The sequence below is a fragment of the Rattus rattus genome, chromosome 9 (genome assembly GCF_011064425.1).
Source record: "Rattus rattus isolate New Zealand chromosome 9, Rrattus_CSIRO_v1, whole genome shotgun sequence".
Classification (NCBI taxonomy): domain Eukaryota; kingdom Metazoa; phylum Chordata; class Mammalia; order Rodentia; family Muridae; genus Rattus; species Rattus rattus.
This window is the reverse complement of record NC_046162.1, coordinates 93,122,781-93,140,423: the sequence shown is the minus strand read 5'-3', so window position 1 is coordinate 93,140,423 and position 17,643 is coordinate 93,122,781. Positions and strand designations below refer to the sequence as shown.

Below are 17,643 nucleotides of genomic sequence, written 5' to 3'. Positions count from 1 at the left end.
GAGCTTTGCCAAGCGCAAAGTCCCCAAACCTTCTGGAGCTAACACAATGGCTTCCATAACTGTCCTTCCCAGTGCCTTCCTCATCATTACCCCCTGCCCCTCTTTGTCATTTACCCTGTTTTCTGATTATCTTGGCTGGATTGACAGGGCCAGCACTTCCCTTCAGTTGCCCATTGGACCGTACTGTGAAATTCTTTAGACGTCACCAGACAGTTTCATTCAAGTCAAGCTTTGTTTTGGTTCTTAGCGACGACCATCACCTGTCTTTCACACTAAGATCAGGGCAGGAGAGCTGACCCAAGTGGGCAGATGTCATCCCAGGGGTTGAACACACACTGTCTCATTTCATCCTTGTGACAGCTCCTCCTGCCAGGGACCATGGGAGAACCAGGACTCCACCTTTCCTGTTGCCAGGAGCAGGTGACTGACAACCTGCCCAGCCCTGGAATTCCATCAGTTCCTTGGCTCCCCAGATTCTGTCTGTTGACTGTGGCAGAAGTACATGGGCATCTGAAGACACTGTCCTCCCTGACATCAGCCTTTGACGTTTTTATGCGAGCTGGATCTCCAAACCTCCTGCTTCCCTGTCATCTTTAGTTCATCAGTCAGTGACTTGCTCCATCTTGGTCCTCCTCCCTGTCCCATCTCCTTATCCTTTCCTTCTCCTACCTCTCTCTCCTTCCACCTCTCTCCCTCTTCCTGTATCTCCCCTTTCTTCCCCTCTCCTCCCCCTGCCCTGCCATCACCTCCTCTCCCTCCATCCTCCCTCACCTCTTCCCTTCCTCCCCCCTTTTCTTTTGGAAATAGGGACTCACTATGCAGCCCAGGCTAGCCGTAACCTCTCAAGCCTTCGAAGCTGTATGGATTACAGGCATACACTCCCATATCCAGCTCAGTGTTTTCAATCTTGGGGCCTGGGATCCTATATTTGGGTCCCAGCTCTATCTCTTTAGTGGTGTGTGACAGTTATTTGTCGCTTGAGAGATTTTCTGTTCTCTATACCTCAGCCTTGTGAGGATTCATCAGATTGTGTGTGCAAGGCTCCTTAGAGTGAATACGGTGCACAGGGCTTGTTATTCACACGTGGATCCGTTCAGAGCATGAGAGACTGAGGACTTGATCAGAACACAAATGAAGACTTTGAAGTGTTGATGACACTGGTGGTGGCAGCCCAGGGGAACAAGCATATAAAGATGCTGGCATTTACGAAGCATTTGTGTCGTTTAAGGAGCCTTTCTTCCCATCCACGTGCATAACCGCAGGTTTCAGAGTCCTGGTGTCTATGATGCCTGGGTGGTAGAATGAATCAAACATGCTGGCTCTCACAACCGTGTCCTGGGAACACTGTTGCTAGGCAACTCTTCTGTGGTTCTGAGAGGGGAGAGGTGACATCCCTCATGGGTTATCTTCGATTCAGACAATAGAGCCTACATGATGTTGATGTGAGGCTGGTAGTCCCACATCTCACTAGTGGCTTGTCTTGAGGGCTGTGACATCTACCAGTGGCCTTTCTGAGTCTCTGTCCCAAGTCAGGAGGAATGGAAGGCAGGATGAAGCCTTTGGTCTTTCACCATTCCAAGGTCTCAAAGGTGTCCCTGGGGTTCCAAAGAACAGTATTTGTGCTGATGTATGCAGAAGCTCTTCCTGGATGTCTCAAAGGAAGAAAGGGGCTTTGCTCTCCCTCTGGAGACATTCCTTAAGGGTATGCACAGGCCTGAGTCCATTCATAAGGGCATGGACTTCAGCTTAGTCCATATCTGATTGCTGGTGTCAGGTTCTGAGATACCCTGTCTTGACAGGCTCACACCATGGTGAGGGAAATTTGCTAATTACTGTAGCAAGAAGTCCAGGTGACTCTGGAACAGTTGGTCAAAGCATGTGTGTTCTCCCCCCCCACCCCATGTGGTCCTGGCCTCTCCAGCTTTGTCATCAGGTTTGACTTCCAATGCTTTCAGGGGCTCTCCGCAAAGCCACCAGCAGAAATCCCTCCAGCTTCTCTAGTAATGGATAAATTAAATGAGTGCTTTAGACTAAGCCTGAGTACTTTGTGTTTCAAGGGGGTCAGAGGCGTGGAGGGGAAGGGATAAGGGGAGGGGGAGGGGAGGAGGTGGTGGAGGAGGCATTGGGATACATGTTGGTCCTTCCAACAAGAGATCTGCCAGTTGGAATTTGGCACCTGTACCCAAACCACTCACAGTCCAGGAGTCCAGGAGCCTTTGCTCTTTAGGCCCCAGAACAACTCACACAAATAGACCATCATCATAGACACTGGGTCTTGCATTATTAGCCTCCTCTTAGAAGTGTGTTTTATGCGCTCTTGGATGCAATGCCCCTTTGGCCTCAATAGTGCAGTTCTAGTTCCTGGCGTGATGCTGGGCACACAGGAAACACATTGTGCTTAACATCAACACCAAGAGAAGCTACATTTGTGATGCCCTGGCCTCTCTTTTAAGAGCTTTATAGGTTCTCATTGCTACTCCTTGTGTAGACCCACCCTATCCCTTTGCACTTATGTCTCAGAGAAGCTAAGCAGCCTGCAGGGTCCCCAACTAATGAGTGGCACAGCAGGGAGCACACGCGTGACTCCTGGCAGCAGCGGCCTAACCCTTTTGTGCTTTTGACCTCTAAATTGTGTTGTCTGGCCATCTTATTGAGAAACTAGGTAGAAGACCAGAAAGAGGGCACTGATGCAAGGGATTGGGGTCACTGGAGAAAACCTCTGAAATATACCTACACTTCAAACACCACGGAAGCAAATCAGTGTTATCCCAGAGGAGCCAGGATCCTGTAGCACTTCTGTTGACCGGAAGTCCTGCTGCAGTTGGAGCTGAGTTCCAAGCATCCTAAACACCCCTCTTTGGTCCTGTGCAGAGCAGTGTTGTACTCTAGAGATGTCTGGGGGGGTGGACTGTCACCCCGGGTCCAGCTCTTCTAGGGGCCCAGTCACTGTTCATATGGCTCAGTTATTCTCATTTTCTCAAACACCGTGACAAAAGTGTCCTGGTTGTCATTGGTCACACACTTAACAGCTGGCCAGTACCCATCCACTTCCCCCACACTTTGATTTTTGCCGGTCATTAGTGAACACAAGGTTCCACACCCACCACGGTTCCTTGGTGTGCCCAGTCAGAGCACATATCTCTGAACAACCATGCAGATCTGAAGTGTTGATCTGGAAATATATGACTTCAGTTCTGCGTGTCCACGGGATGACAAGTTGCAGCTTTGGAGCAGAGATGAGCAGGGACTTGTTTCAGGGTTCTACATCCAGGGCTGTAGCTGCACAAGTCAGACCTGTGGTCACAGGGGGGAGGGTGGTCCAGTATACGCTTAGCAGAGGAAGCTTAGCTTTGCGAACACAGAGCTGCTATGTGGTTGAGGACATTCTCTCTCTCTCTCTCTCTCTCTCTCTCTCTCTCTCTCTCTCTCTCTCACACACACACACACACACACACACACACACACTAAAATAACAAGGAATTAGTGTTTAGCACTTGTGTTTAGCCCCCATCCTTTGTGAACTGTGTGACACTCATTGTATAGACAATGAAGCCATAACTCAGAGAGGCAGAGTTGCTAAGTAGACAGTGTCATTGAGGTTTGCTGAGCTGCAGGTCTTGCTTCCCCTCCTCATAAGACGAGGATAGCAGGTTGGCCCACCTTGCAGCACTGAGACCTCAGACCCTGCCTTGACAGAATTCAGAGATCTCTGTAAACACCAATCACCAAGGCGTGGGCTTCTTTAACTGTGTGCACAGCTCATTGCTAGTGTGTGCACACAAATGTATATTTTTGAGCCCAGGGCAAAGCCATCCAGTGGGACCGGTGGTGACTCTCAGACCTTTGTCACTCCCTACCCTTTGCAGAGAGCCATCCGAGTGCGCAGCCATTCCATGGAGACCATGGTGGGTAGCCAGAGGAAGCTGCATGGTGGGAACATTCCTGGCAGCCTCAGCGGAGGTATTGTCCACAACAGCATGGAGGTCACCAAGACCACCTTCTCGGTGAGTGTTTTGGACACTGGGCCAGCATGTGGGGGGAGAGGAGGAGGGAGGAAGGGTGTGTCCCGCTCAAGGTTTGGGTTAGGCAGCGTTAGCAGGGCAAACTGGTTGCTGGACTGGAGACCACTGAAGCTGCTGAGGAGGTGAGCCGACCTCTGCTTGATGACAGCGGTCCTGTGGAACTTCTGTGCCAGGTTGCCCTGGGCTTGGTTTGTACCATGAATTGTTCTCCCAGTTTCCCTAGGGTCTGAGCTTGGGAACTCATGAGGGAGACCCTAATTATTGATGAACACAGTGGCCACACCAGCTTGCTCTGCTCCTGGCACTGAGCTGGTGATTGATACCCAAGATCTTACCTAATCCCTGTCATGGCTGTCTGTGTAGACACAGGAGCACTCATTGTTTCATGCTTTAGGAAAAGGAGGCTCAGAGAGGTTAGGTAACTGACTAAAAGTCACCCAGCTAAGAAGAAGATCTAGGGTTTGAATGCAGGACCTCATGATAGAAAACTTAGCCTCTTCATCACTGTGTTCAGTTCTTGGAGAGAGCCAGCCTCGTGGGTCTGTGAGCTCAGGCCTCTTGACTCACACAAGGGTAGGGGAGGGAACCACATAGCCAGCCATTAATAGGACAAGTGGCTTTTGATTTACATGGAGTGCAATTTTCTTTTAAAAAAAATCAACAGAATAGACTCACCAAGATGTTGACTTCTATTATAAGTGGTGTTTTGAGCAATGGCTTGGTTTACCTAATATTTTCACATCTATCACCTTGTTTCTCCCAGAGGATGATGAGGATGAGGAAACTGAGGCCCAGAGAGTCTGACCATTCTCCCAGAGTGGCACAGCACATGATGGAGAGTGAGGCTGGGGTTAGAAACCTAGCAGTCTCCAGGCTTCCATGCCTTTTTGCTCAAAGCTTTACCATGGTGACTCCTCCTCCTGGGAGACTGGAGACTGCCCATTAGTCATGCAGACTCAGCTCCACTGCTCTCATTTGGTTTGTTGCTGCAACTCTTGTCTGGGACCATTTATTCACAAGCAGCGATGGAGACTGAGGAGCCCTGGGTTCTTATGGCTAGCTGACCTTGACCCCGTTTCCTGGTCCTCAGCTTTCTAATTAGTGAGGTGAAAGATTGAGGCTGGACAATCCAGGGGACCTCCAGATGTTTCAATCTGTGATCTCCTGAATCATCTCAACCAGCTTAGCACCTGGCCTCACTATGGTGATCCTCCAAGAGCTCTAGGCCCTATTGGACCATTACCTGCTGTCACAGGCTTGGTTTAAGAGTAGGAGAGGCTGTGAGTGGCTCAATGTTGGGGTCTGAGCTCTTTGCTGTTTTTCTCTGGTCTCACAAGACAAGGAGTCATGTGAAGGTCGGAGAAGGTGTGGGAAGGACTGGGTGGGCATGTGCACTCACTGTGGTGGTTTTATCGGCAGCCTCCAGTGGCCGCAGCAACCGTGAAGAACCAGTCACGGAGCCCCATCAAGCGGCGGTCGGGACTCTTCCCCCGCCTGCACTCAGGCTCTGAAGGCCAGGGGGACAGCCGGACACGATGGTAACTGTCAGGGCCTGGACTCCATCCCAGCCATGGGGCCTGTCAGCTCTCTTCTCCTTGATAGCTGTCAGGTATCCATGCATGGGGACAGGTTTTCCCAGTGTCAGGCTTCCCCTGAACCCTGGCCTCACCTCAGGTACCTGCATATCCTGTTACTTGTGTTTAGGAGAAAGGCCCTGAGTGCGAAGCGATCAGAGTTTCTGATGCAAAGAAACTGAATAGCTTTGCATGGCTGCTCAGAGAGAGTGTGTAGAGCCCCACTGTACTCAGACAAGTAGACGGTCTTTTGGCAAGGACAGCTGGGGAGGAAGAGAGAGGAGACTGCATGATGTGTGTGTGTGTGTGTGTGTGTGTGTGTGTGTGTGTGTGTGTGTGTGTGTGTGTACGCGCGTGCGCACGCGTGTGTGCGCATGCATACATAGTCTCCAAAACTAAGAGGGAAGAAATTCCTGTGTTTATCATGGAGGGAAGTTCATTGTAGTGACCCAACCCTGGGTTTGACAGTCAAGAGGTCACTAGCAACCTCACTAAAGTGCACGGAGGAATGGGAAGGTGGCTCAGAGGGTAGTGTTGCTGATCAAATATGAGGACTTGGATTTGGAACCCTAGTATCCTTATACAAAGCCAGATGTGGTGACAGGAGGGTCCCTGGAGCTTTCTGGTTAGTCAGTGAGTCAAGGATCAGTGAGAAACTATCTTAGAAAATGAGGAGGAAAACTAGAGGGCACACCCATGTTGGCTTCTGATCTCCACAGACATAGGCAGTTGAAAGCACCTGTGCACACATGCACATGCACATGCTACTCTCTCTCCTCCCCTCCCCCTCCCTCCACACACAGAGTTTATATAGGCTGTTGACACCTCTAGGGTAAAGGTGAACGTAAGTGTTATGGAGGATGTGGAGATACTGGCACACTTGTTCATTGCTGGTGGGGATGTGAGATACTGCATCGACTCTGAAAACACTGTGGCAGCCTTCCAAGGGCTAAACATAGAGTTCCCATCAGACCCCGCAGTCCCACCCGAAGGTGTGTATGTACAGAGACCATGAGAATTGAAAGCAGTTGTCCATGACAACACCAGCACATACTTATTAATTGCAGCATTATTCATGGTAGCTCCACGTGGGAACAGTCGAAGGGCCTGCCACCTGATGACGAGATGAGCAGAATGAAATAAGAATACCCACAAAATGTGCAGATAACGAGCGCTGAGATGCCGAGGCAGGCTACAGCCTGGGCAAACTTTGAAAATGTTAAGCTAGTGCAATCCAGATGTGAAGACCATGCATGCTGTCAAGTCCCATTTCTAGGGAATGTCCAGACTAGGCAGAGTTCACAGAGACGGAAATAAATAGGTTAGGGGTGGGGGTGGGCAGGGAATGCCGATGAGCCAGAGTCTTTTTTTTTTTTTTTTTATGGCCTTAAAATGTTCTAAAATTAGATTGTGGCGATGACTGCACAATTCCATGAACATATTAAAAATGTGACACGTGTATTATGCCTCATTAATGCTGCTATTATAAAAAGCTCACCGAAGGGCTGGAGAGATGGCTCAGCAGTTAAGAGTGCTAGCTGCTCTTGCAGAGGACCGTGGCTTGGTTCCTAGCATCCACACAGAGGCTCACAAGCGTTTGTAACTCTAGTTCCAGGGGATCCAATGATCTCTACAGACACATGGGCACACCAGGCAAGCATGTGACGCAGTACACACATGCAGGCAGACATACACATGCCGATACACATGCCACATAGACAGTAGGTAAACAAACATGGCTTAAAGAAGAGATCAGTGGTCCTGGGGCTCAGAAATACAGGGAATTGAGGACAGAGCTGTCCTGCTCCCAGAGTCAGGGTCAATTGTGATCTTTGCTGAATGGCAGGAGGAGGCTCTTGGATCCTTGGGCTTAGAGTATCCTTTCCCTCCCCAGCACCCAGGGGTGCTTCATAGGATGTTCCCAAGAGTCATTACAGCAGGTGCCTCCCATTCCCAACCCCTCAGGCATCCATGGGTACTGTGTTGATTCCTGTATGACCCTGATCTGTTCCTTATGGGATTGGCTCTTGATTCATAGCTCTGCCTGGGGGAGTGGGCAGCACAGGAAAGGGATAGCCTGGCTGGAGGCCATCAAGCCAGAACCTCGGTTTGGTGGCTTGGACTATCACCATGAATTCAGATTGGCCTTTATTGTGGGGAGCAGAAACCTCTGCTGTCTTCTGTAATCTCAGTGGCTCAGGTGGGGAGGGAAGAATTGGCTACCCTCTGTGTACTGGTCCCTGCAGTCTGAGCTCTGACTGGGGCCAAGGATGGACAAGGGCAGGGTCTGGCCTCCAGCTTCACTTCTCTTTATTCTCCTTCCCTAGTGACAGTGCCTCCAGCACCCCCAAAACCCCAGATGGCGGACACTCTTCTCAGGAGATAAAGTCGGAGACCTCGTCAAATCCCAGCTCTCCAGAAATCTGTCCCAACAAAGAGAAGTAAGGGAGCTGCGGTTTGGGAAGGGCTGGGAGTAGCCACTTAAGAGTCCTGGCTCATGCACTCTGCCGCCAGGCAAGCTGAGAGGGGCAGTTCTTGCCTTTGGAAGTCTCTGGAACACAAAGACCACTGGGCAGAGGCTGGGGGAGCTGCTGTGGGGAAGCTCAATTCTCTGGTGGACGTGCCTCTCTCTCCATCTGCCTTGCTTCCCATTCTCTGCAGGCCCTTCATCAAGTTGAAGGAGAATGGCCGTGCCAACATCTCCCGCTCCTCCTCCAGCACCAGCAGCTTCAGCAGCACAGCAGGGGAGGGCGAGGCCATGGAGGAGTGTGACAGTGGGGTAAGTGAGTCCCAGTCAATCAGAGAATAGCACTCCGGGGCTGTCTTAGTCAGGGTTTCTATTACTGCACAAACATCATGACCAAGAGGCAGGTTGGAGAGGAAAGGGTTTATTCAGCTTACACTTCCACATTGCTGTTCATCACCAAAGGAAGCCAGGACTGGAACTCAAGCAGGTCAGGAAGCAGGAGCTGATGCAGAGGCCATGGAGGGATGTTACTTACTGGCTTGCTTCCCCTGGCTTGCTCAGCTTGCTCTCTTACAGAACCCAAGACCTCCAGCCCAGGGACAGCACCACCTGCAATAGACTGGGTCCTCCCACTATGATCACTAGTTGAGAAAATGCCTTACAGCTGGGTCTCATGGAGGCATTTCCTCAACTGAGGCTCCTTTCTCTGTGATAACTGCAGCTTGTGTTAAGTTGACACACAAAACCAGCCAGTACAGAGGCCTAGCTGGTTATATTTTGCTTTAAAAGGAGGAGTGGCCTATGCAGCTGTGACTACCAAATGAGAGCAGTGAGTGAGGGGACTCCGTCTCAGCAGAGTGCTTAGGAGCAGCAGTGGAGGTCGCTCATGCCAGGGAGACACCAACTGGAAAGAGGTCAGGGAAAGGCAGTCATGGCTGAGGCAGAAGTGCCACACAGGGTTGGAGATGGTGGCTTGCGTGGTCCATCTCAGGACAGCTGTGGGGCCTCTGGGTATACACGGGCCTTGCTCACCCAGTTTCTCTCCTCAGAGCAGCCAGCCGTCCACAACCTCGCCCTTCAAGCAGGAGGTGTTTGTCTACAGCCCGTCCCCCAGCAGCGAGAGCCCCAGCCTGGGGGCCGCTGCCACGCCCATCATCATGAGCCGGAGTCCCACAGGTCAGTAGCATGTGAAGATCTGCATGATGTTGTTAGGAGGACAGAGGTGTGCCCTGACTGAAGTCCTAAGGGCATGCATGTACCCTAGGCATGCTTGATAGGCCAGCTTCTCCTTTTCCAAGATGTTAGGGCCTCACCTCCACTAGCATACACCGTCTGCCCAACATCTTCTTATCTTCTCATATATGGGGAAACTGAGGCTCAGAGGATTGAATGATTTCATGATGACCCCATGGTGGAGAAGGTAGGATTGAGTGATTAGAAGACTGTATGCTCTACTCATCTCTCGCCCTACTGAGGGCCAGTGCCACAGCGGTGATTTTGAGCACCAGGCAGTGAGAGGAAATGACAGTGGAGGGGGCTGGAGGAACGAGAGACTATGTTCTGGGTGTGGGTGAGGTTCAGTGCAGTGGGGGCCATGGAGAGGTGAGAAAGGACAGGGGTTATGGGGACCATGAGTGGGCTGCCAGGAGGCCTGGGGAGGACTCGGGCAACGTGGGTAAAAGCCACTGAAGGTTCTGGAGGAGCCTCCTGGTATTGAGAAAGACCATTTGGCAGCTGCATGCTGAGTATAAGAAGGATTGGTGGGAGCTGGAGAGGAAGCACCAGTGAGGCGCAGTGGGCTCTAAGTGGAGTCAGGATCATGGCAGAGCATGTTGGGGTAAGGAACTTACTCGGTTGGCAGTGCAGGCTTAGGGAGAGTATCGGGACCTGTGTCTCTCAGGTTACTGAGATCCCTACAGTTGAGCTGTGTAGGAAGTACCAGGTTGGAGGAAAAGGAAAGGGGTCAGCTCTCAGGGTCAACCAAGTACCCAGTGTGACAGAGGACTTTTACCCAGGCATGCACTGTGGGGGAAGGGTGAGCTAGTCTGAGGAGGTGTTAGTAGGCAAGCAGTCTCAGGCAGTAAACAGGAAGAGGAAGGGCAGTTGCTAGGTTTTGCACACACTGGTCAATCATCTGTAAACACTCGTACTTACATGCACTGTCAATATTCACACGGACCAGAGGAGGCCAAGGCCTCACCATGGTAGGGGAGGCTTTGCCATCTCCATGGTCTAAGGCATTGGGTCCTTGACATAGCTGTCTGGGTTAACAGGACACACTCTCTCAGGACTTCCAAGGCTCCCTATGAAGATTTGATGAGCAGACACTGTAAAAAGTACACAACCGTTAACCTAAATGTGTCTTGTGGGACTGGAATAAAACATTAGTGTGACCAACCAGTTCTCAGCTAGGGCTAATCTCGCTCCTCAAGGGACCTCGGTAATATCTTGGTTTTCACAATAGCTGGAGTCAGGGTGGTGGTCTACTGGTTATCACTCTGTAGAGATCAAATGATGTCAAAAGGAGGATGTAGTGAGATCCAGCAGAGACCATGGTAAAAGCAAATGGCACTTTGTGGAGGGCTTTCTAGTTAATGAGCAGTTTACAGCTCGCTCTCTTGTGGTCACACAGCTCTCCAGATGGACTCTAACCTCAGCTTTGCCACTGACTGGCTCACCTCCCAACCCTCGGTTTCCCCATTTGTAAAATGGAATAGCCCTACACATTCGCTGATTTTTTTTCCTAAAAAAATTGCTTGGTTAAATATTGATGGAATGAACAGATAATCTATCACCAAACTGTGTCCTTTGTGTCACTAAGTAAATATCAAAAGCAGTGAATACCAGCCTGCTCTCCTGGACAAGGTCTGAGTGAAGAGAGCCTTCGGGAGTGTCTGCAGCTAACTGGTTTAAGGTCACTCAGGGCAGGAGAAAATGTGGAGCAGGTGCGGTCTCTTTCCCAGTGCTAACTACAACCCCAGCTGGTGCATCTCCCCACCCCCTGGCTGTATTTAACCCTGATTTTCTGCTTTTGACCCCAAACCCCATGTAACATGGACTTGGAGGTCTGGAAACCTGTTTCTAGCTGCTCCAGTGAGTGTGCGGAGAGGCAGGCTGAGGGGAGAGGGGTGGTCTGGGAGTCTTCTATAATTGCAGATGCTTGGTCATTGTCTATCCTCACTTGCGCTTCTGGGGACACAAAGGGAAGCAATTGTCAGGGTTCTCAGGGAGGGTCTAATAGCATGTGTGTGTACATGTATTCATGGTGTGTGTGTGTGTGCCTGTGCGTGTGCATGTGTGTGTGTGCATGTGTGCATGTGCATGTGTGTGTGTTTACATGTATCCATGGTGTGTGTGAGTGTGTGTGTGCATGTATTCATGGTGTGCATATGCACGTGTGTGTGCATGTATGTGTGTGTGTGTGTGTGTGTGTGTGCGTGCGTACGCGCACATGTACGTGATGCATGGACATGGTAAACTTTACCAACATTGCCAATTGAAGCACAGTTTGAAAATAATGGCAAAATATTCAGTATTCTTTTACTTTGATTCTCATAGGACAGTTTCAGTGATACTTAACTCTGGCGCCTGTAGCCAGTACAAGGCTGTAGATGACAGTCAAATCTGGTTGCCATGTGGGTGTTGATGGATATTATTGCCTACATTGACATTTTGCACTGGAAAGACAGCATTTGTCTGTCAGTGATACAAACAGCCTCTTTGCTGAGTTTGGTAGTAGTTTTCCAACACTGGGGGGGCAGGTGGCTCTCATGCTGGTCTTCACAGTGTAGTGGCGGCCGGCACAAACTTCTTTCGAGTTTAGTTGATTTATTATTTCTTTCCATTAGCTTCTTTCTTTCTTCCTCTCTTTCTTTCTTTTAAAGGTTTATTTATTTATTATGTATACAGTGTTCTGCCTACATGTTTGTCTGTATACCAGATCCCATTACAGATGGTTGTGAGCCACCATGTGGTTGCTGGGAATTGAACTCAGGACTCTGGAAGAGCAGTCAGTGCTTTTAACCCCTGAGCCATCTCTCCAGCCCTTCCATTGTTTCTTACATCTGAAGAACAAAACCACACACCAAGCCCGGGTTTGTAACATTGTCAGCTTCAGTAGTTTTAATGCTTTCATTGAGATTGATCTCAAGCCTCCACCACTACATCCCTGAGCTTGGTGCTGAGGGGAGATGCACAGCCTACCACCTTAACCAATCTTGATAAAAGGACACAGCAGGTACAGTGACACAGATAAAAGCAAAACACTGCAATATAATGAGGAAACGACAAAATTAGAATATCCATTATCTTCCTCTTATTTGACCATAATCTTGCATATTATATTCAAATATGGCTTGTTTACTTATGAGCTTCCATAATTTAATTTTGAAAATATTTAAAGTGACCTGTGTATAATAAGCAGGGTACAGCATTTCTCAAAGTCTGAGCATTGTTTCTGACAGGTGGGTACCTGTGAGGGAGCATGCTTTGGGGGAGGTTGAGGCACTCCCTCCCTACTTGCTGTTCTGACTTTGCTAGAATAAGTGCTCAAGCTCCATATCTACATTTTATCTTCTTAGATGCCAAAAGCAGAAACTCCCCGAGGTCAAACCTGAAATTCCGCTTTGATAAACTCAGCCATGCTAGCTCCAGTGCGGTAAGTATGGTGTGGGCCTCTAAGGAAAGACGCCATGAGTCCTACACCCCACATTCAGCACCCCTCCTCGCCAGACTCTTCCTGAGAGAGAGAGAGAGAGAGAGAGAGAGAGAGAGAGAGAGAGAGAGAGAGAGAGAGAGAGAGAGAACCTGGAGAGTGCTTGTTGGGGTCCCCTGAAGCACGCAGAGATGAATCTGGGGTGATGGTTCCTGTCCTTACTTGGCTGCAGACCAGGCTGGGAGCCCTCCAGCCACCTTTGCCACTCCTCCTGCAACAGAGCCACATTCTAGCACACAGCCATCCCTAGATCTGAGATGGGTTCTGCTGACCCCTAGAAGTCCAAGTCCCTTCCTGAACTCTGATTGCCAAAGCCAAGTGCACAGAAGCTGCAGGTGGAGGCTCTTGTCTGTTGGTTTGTGTTTTTTTTTTTTTTTTTGAAAAATTCTTGTGTGTTTTTTACACAGGGTCACTAATGTGAAAGTGAAGACCTTCCCTTGTCCAAGGTGAGTGTCTTACTGTGGCCATGAGAGGGGACTATTCCCTTAAAGTCACAGTGTCTATGGCTTTATGGCCTGAGAATGGCCAGAGGAAGTCAGCTGAGAAATATGGAGGCCTACTGTTCATGGTCATCTCCAGGCTTCATGGGGAAGGAAAGTCTGAGAACAGTGGCTGGGAAGAGCTGTCCAGTGGCATTGTGGTGAATCCCCACACAGGGTGGAGCTGGTTATAGTAGCTAGAAGGGGACATAGCTGAAGAGTTCACGTCCTTCCTTGGAGGGAGGATTCCTCAGGTTACCAGTTCCTTTTGTGCAGGCAGTCTGTCTCTCCTTAAAATTTTGGCCAAGGCTCCAGGCTGGTGTCTATCTTCCCCATGTGACATGAGATGCCTCATGTTGTGAGGGACAGTCCCAGGGTAGTCTCTCCTGGCATGATACACCAGTGAACTCCTGATAGTGAAGTCGTCTGAGACTCATTGGCCCCACCTACTCAGTGAGGTCCCCCTGGGGTATGAGTGAGTTGGGACCGAGAGGAAGGGTACAGTTAAGCTCACTTTATGTTAAACCCACGTGTGAGAAAACAGAAGAGAAAATGGGAGTGTGATGTTGGCCTCCACTACCTGTGAGGGAATGTGGATGCTTCGTTGCACAATGCTTACACACCGCTTCTGGGGGCTGAGTCCGGGCCCATTGTACTTGGTAGCCTCCTAGTCCTGAGTGTAGCCACAGGCAAGTGGGCTCCCTCTCTGACTCCAGCATGTTCTCATCTCTCTTTTACCCAGTTCTCCATCTTCCCTTCCTTATCTCCTCAGGGAAGTGTGGACTTTGGTCTACAGAAGGCTCCTAATTCCAGCAGCTTGGGGGTGCCGACTACTACTCTGACTGTGTAGGCCTGCTGTCTCACTGGCCGCCTGCCCAGCAGACCAGCTGTCTGTCTCACGTCCTGACCTGGCCATGACCTTGCCGGATCCTTCTCCAGACCTGAAAGCCCCAGCCTGTACTTCTGACCTCCCGATGTGACCGGCTCTCTGAGTCAACTATCATGTTTTACATGCAGGAAAAGATTTGGGCAAGGGGGACTCTGAGTCCCAGGGGGCTCAGGGAGAAGTTAGGGAGCTCGTCTGCCCCAGAGACAGAAGGGGGTTGTGTGGTGGGGAGCAGAGGTAACTGTAGATGGTGGGTGGGTACTGTCTGTCTTGGGTCACAGTACAGTGCCTTCCTGGGCATGGTGGAAAGGCTGCTCTTCCAGGAATATCCCAGCATCCTCCAGGTTGAATGCCTTTGCATTTCTGACACATCTGCTGGCCCAGGCCTAGGGAGCTCTGTCCCTGCTGCCAGGGTCCTCTCAGGAGGCTCAGGATGCTGGAAGCTCCAAGTCAGAGCTAGGTGTTCCAGGACCCGGGTGCATGCTCCCTTGACTGTAGTCTCAAGGTTTTTCCTTTCTAACTCTATTCAAGCTGCTGATCATCTTTGTGGTTGGAGAAGCCCTGGTAGTGGGCAGCCAGGAGTCTGGAGTCCAGTGCAGGAGCACTCATTAGGGGTTCAGGTCTCCACTTTTGTGAGATTTTGGAAAAGACAAAGTTTAAGCCATCTCTTAGGTGAGAGAGAGGGGAGTGATGTAGCGGACTTGGCAAGTTTTGGTCAGTCTAGTGTGTGGTGGAAACAATCTAGTGTTCTTCCACCTCTGTGGTCCTGTCATCTGTGACGGGACTGATACTGCCTAGGGCCTGCTTCTAGGCTCAGTCCCCCCCCCCCCAGTCTTCTTCCTTCCATCTCCAACTGCAGGTTTCTAGACCACTGTCCCATCTGCAGGGCTCCTGGAAGCCCAGATCCCACGAGCCCGTGCTTTAAGACACAGGCCATCTGTATTTCTTGCTATGGCCGCCTTCTCTGGGTGAGCCGGCTCATCCCGAGGAGCTGTCCTTGGCTCCTCAGCCTTCCAGGTTCGCAGGGCTTTTCTGCTGCTGGGTGGGGAGTAGAGCATCCACCAGGCTAAACCCTGGCTCTGCACAGCAGGCACTTGAAGATCCCAGCCCATTAGGTACACATAGGTCTGTGGCACAGGACTGCTTGGTCCTGGGCCCCCATTTCAGTGAAGCAGATGACCAGATTTCCAGCCAAGTGCTTTGTCTGCATAGGCTCCTATTCCCAAGCCAAAGTACAGAAGGGTGGGGCAGCCCTTGGGGCTGGTATTGTAACTGTGCGGAGAGCCTTTGTCATCTGAGCACAATTTTGATCCTTCATTCCCCATGCACTTATGTGCACCCAGGGGAAGGGGCGCTCTTCCCCCCACTCCACTCGGTGAAACCTGCTTACGTGAAATACTAGTCTGGTAAGACTTGTTCTAGTTAGAAGGTCAACAGAATATCTGTTTATCTTTTATTAAAAGCCAGCGTAGCAGCACCCAGGGCTGGAAGGAGGCGGGTGGATTCTGGCAGTGTTCTGCTGGCAGGTTCCTGCTCGAACTTGAAAGGTCAGACTGTGTTTTCTTTGAAACTATGACAGGACTCTGGCTTCCTTCTCGGTGTTGGACAGTTTTACCTGCTTAGTGGTTCTGCTGTGTTGTATTATGGTCTGGGGCTCCCAGGGGCTTCCAGGTTGTCCCATGTTGTCTGGAAACCTCATAAGCCTTGTCCCCACTGCTTCGGCTACTCTGCCTGCAGGCGTTACCTCTGGGCCAGTGGGCAGGATGGCTGACTGTGTACAGAGGCAGTGAGAGGCCCTGGCTGTGGTCTTCACCCTTGGTTTGCTGCTGAGATACTCTGGGCAGGATATGAGACGCCCCTGACCTCTGCTCATGCCTCTGTCTATCTAGCAGGTCAACCCGTGGCTTCCAGAGTAGGTACCACAGCCCAGCTCAAGTTCTCTCTGCTTAGCAGGAGGAGGATAATGGCGGGGCTCTGCCTCCTCTCAGCCCTCTGGGTTGGAGACGGTTCCTCCCACACTCTGATCCAGTCTTAGGGCTCCGAGTCTTGCTGAGACCCCTTCACGTGACTGGGCTTCTGTAGACGATGCTTCTGCTTGGATTTGGGGGAACCTTTCCACTGTTACCTCCACAAGGGGTTCTCCTGTCACAACCGTGGAAACTGTTTTGCAGGTGTTAGTAGGCATCCAGACGCCCCCAGCTCTGTGGTTAACCTGAAACAGATGTGGGAGAGCTCCGAATAGAAGGCCAAAGCCAGAGTTTCCTCTGCGATAATGAATGTCGAATGGTGTTTCTTGGAAAACAATCCCAGGCACCATTTGATACTCAAGCCTTCTGGCCCCTGCTTGCTTCTCATCAGACCTTGTCATCTTCCAGAGGAACAGAAAGAACTTGCCCGAGGCCACACAGCCTCCTAGTGGCAAAGCTGTTACTAGACCCACAACAGCCTTGGGCCTTTACTGCATACCAACTCTACCTACTGTTGGCTCAGCAAGTGGTTGCATTTCTTGGAGCCTGGGTTTTGAGGAAGCCCAATAGCTGGGGTCTCTGCATTGGCAGGAGAGGTGCTGGGGGTGGAGGGTATTGATAGGGCCTCAGTCTCTGCTGTTTCCCACCATGAGAAGTCTTGGTCAGCGAGGACCCAGCCAGTGGCTTGGGTGAAGGACGTGGATGGGGAGGGCTTACATAAAGTGCTTTGGGTTTTCAGTGACTGGGACAGAGGTACCTGGACAAAAGTGCACTGGCTACCCCTTGACTTCTTTGTCCTAAATCAGGACAGAAAATGATAAAATGAACTAATTCTCTGGTCTATCTTCTCTCCCTCCCTCTCTCCATCCCTTCCTTCCTCTTTTTTTGGTGGTGCTGGGAATGTCCCCAAGACCTTGCTCATGCTGAGTGAGAACCCTGCCACTGAGTCTAGGTCCAGACCTCTCCAGCCTTTTAAAATGGAGGTGGGTAATAAAAGCCCAGATCAGGTGTCTAGGCAGGGCACAGCCAGTTTCATTTTCTTTCCTTTGACCCTTTAAGGTGCCAACTCAAACATCACCTTTTGTTCTTTGTTTCTCAGTCTGCAAAGACAGCTGTGTTGTGTATGTGTGCGTGTGTGTGTGGGTTGCCCGGGGTTCAGATAGAGCTTATGGTTTCTGGGCCAGCAGCAACCAAGTTAGTTCCGTGCTCTGGACCCCCATGCTCCCTCCCCAGCTTCTAGTTACCGCTCAATCAAAGGCAAGGGTAGGTTGACACAGAGAACAAGGCTACTCCTGCTGCCTGGTGTGGTAGAGGGCTTCTGAGGTATCCTACAAAGCTCTGGTGTCTGTTTCAGCATCAGCTGCGTGCCCACACCAATCCCACGTCTCTTCACAGCCGGGCTATGTACTCCTTTGGGAGAAAGAAGACAACTTCCAGAGCCAAGGGTGGTCTGTAGTGAGCAGCAGCTGGGGCAGTGGCTTTGACCTGGGCCTTACCATCTGCACCAGACGGTGTGCTTGGCTGCAAGACTGGA

At 50.7% G+C, this 17,643-nt stretch overlaps 1 protein-coding gene across 7 annotated transcripts in view; it reads left to right on the top strand.

The window, feature by feature from the left end:
• Rap1gap2 (RAP1 GTPase activating protein 2) overlaps window positions 1-15,413 on the top strand; it is a 220,105-nt gene extending 204,692 nt beyond the window's left edge. For all 7 annotated transcript variants that reach the window (XM_032913633.1, XM_032913632.1, XM_032913634.1 and 4 more), the window contains 8 exons: window positions 3,867-4,004; window positions 5,442-5,560; window positions 7,924-8,037; window positions 8,258-8,375; window positions 9,113-9,239; window positions 12,644-12,720; window positions 13,185-13,223; window positions 14,029-15,413. In XM_032913633.1, the coding sequence (XP_032769524.1) occupies window positions 3,867-4,004; window positions 5,442-5,560; window positions 7,924-8,037; window positions 8,258-8,375; window positions 9,113-9,239; window positions 12,644-12,720; window positions 13,185-13,193 (702 nt within the window). In that variant the 3' untranslated portion in view covers window positions 13,194-13,223; window positions 14,029-15,413. The remainder of the gene's footprint in view (window positions 1-3,866; window positions 4,005-5,441; window positions 5,561-7,923; window positions 8,038-8,257; window positions 8,376-9,112; window positions 9,240-12,643; window positions 12,721-13,184; window positions 13,224-14,028) is intronic.
• Window positions 15,414-17,643: the final 2,230 nt, after the last annotated feature.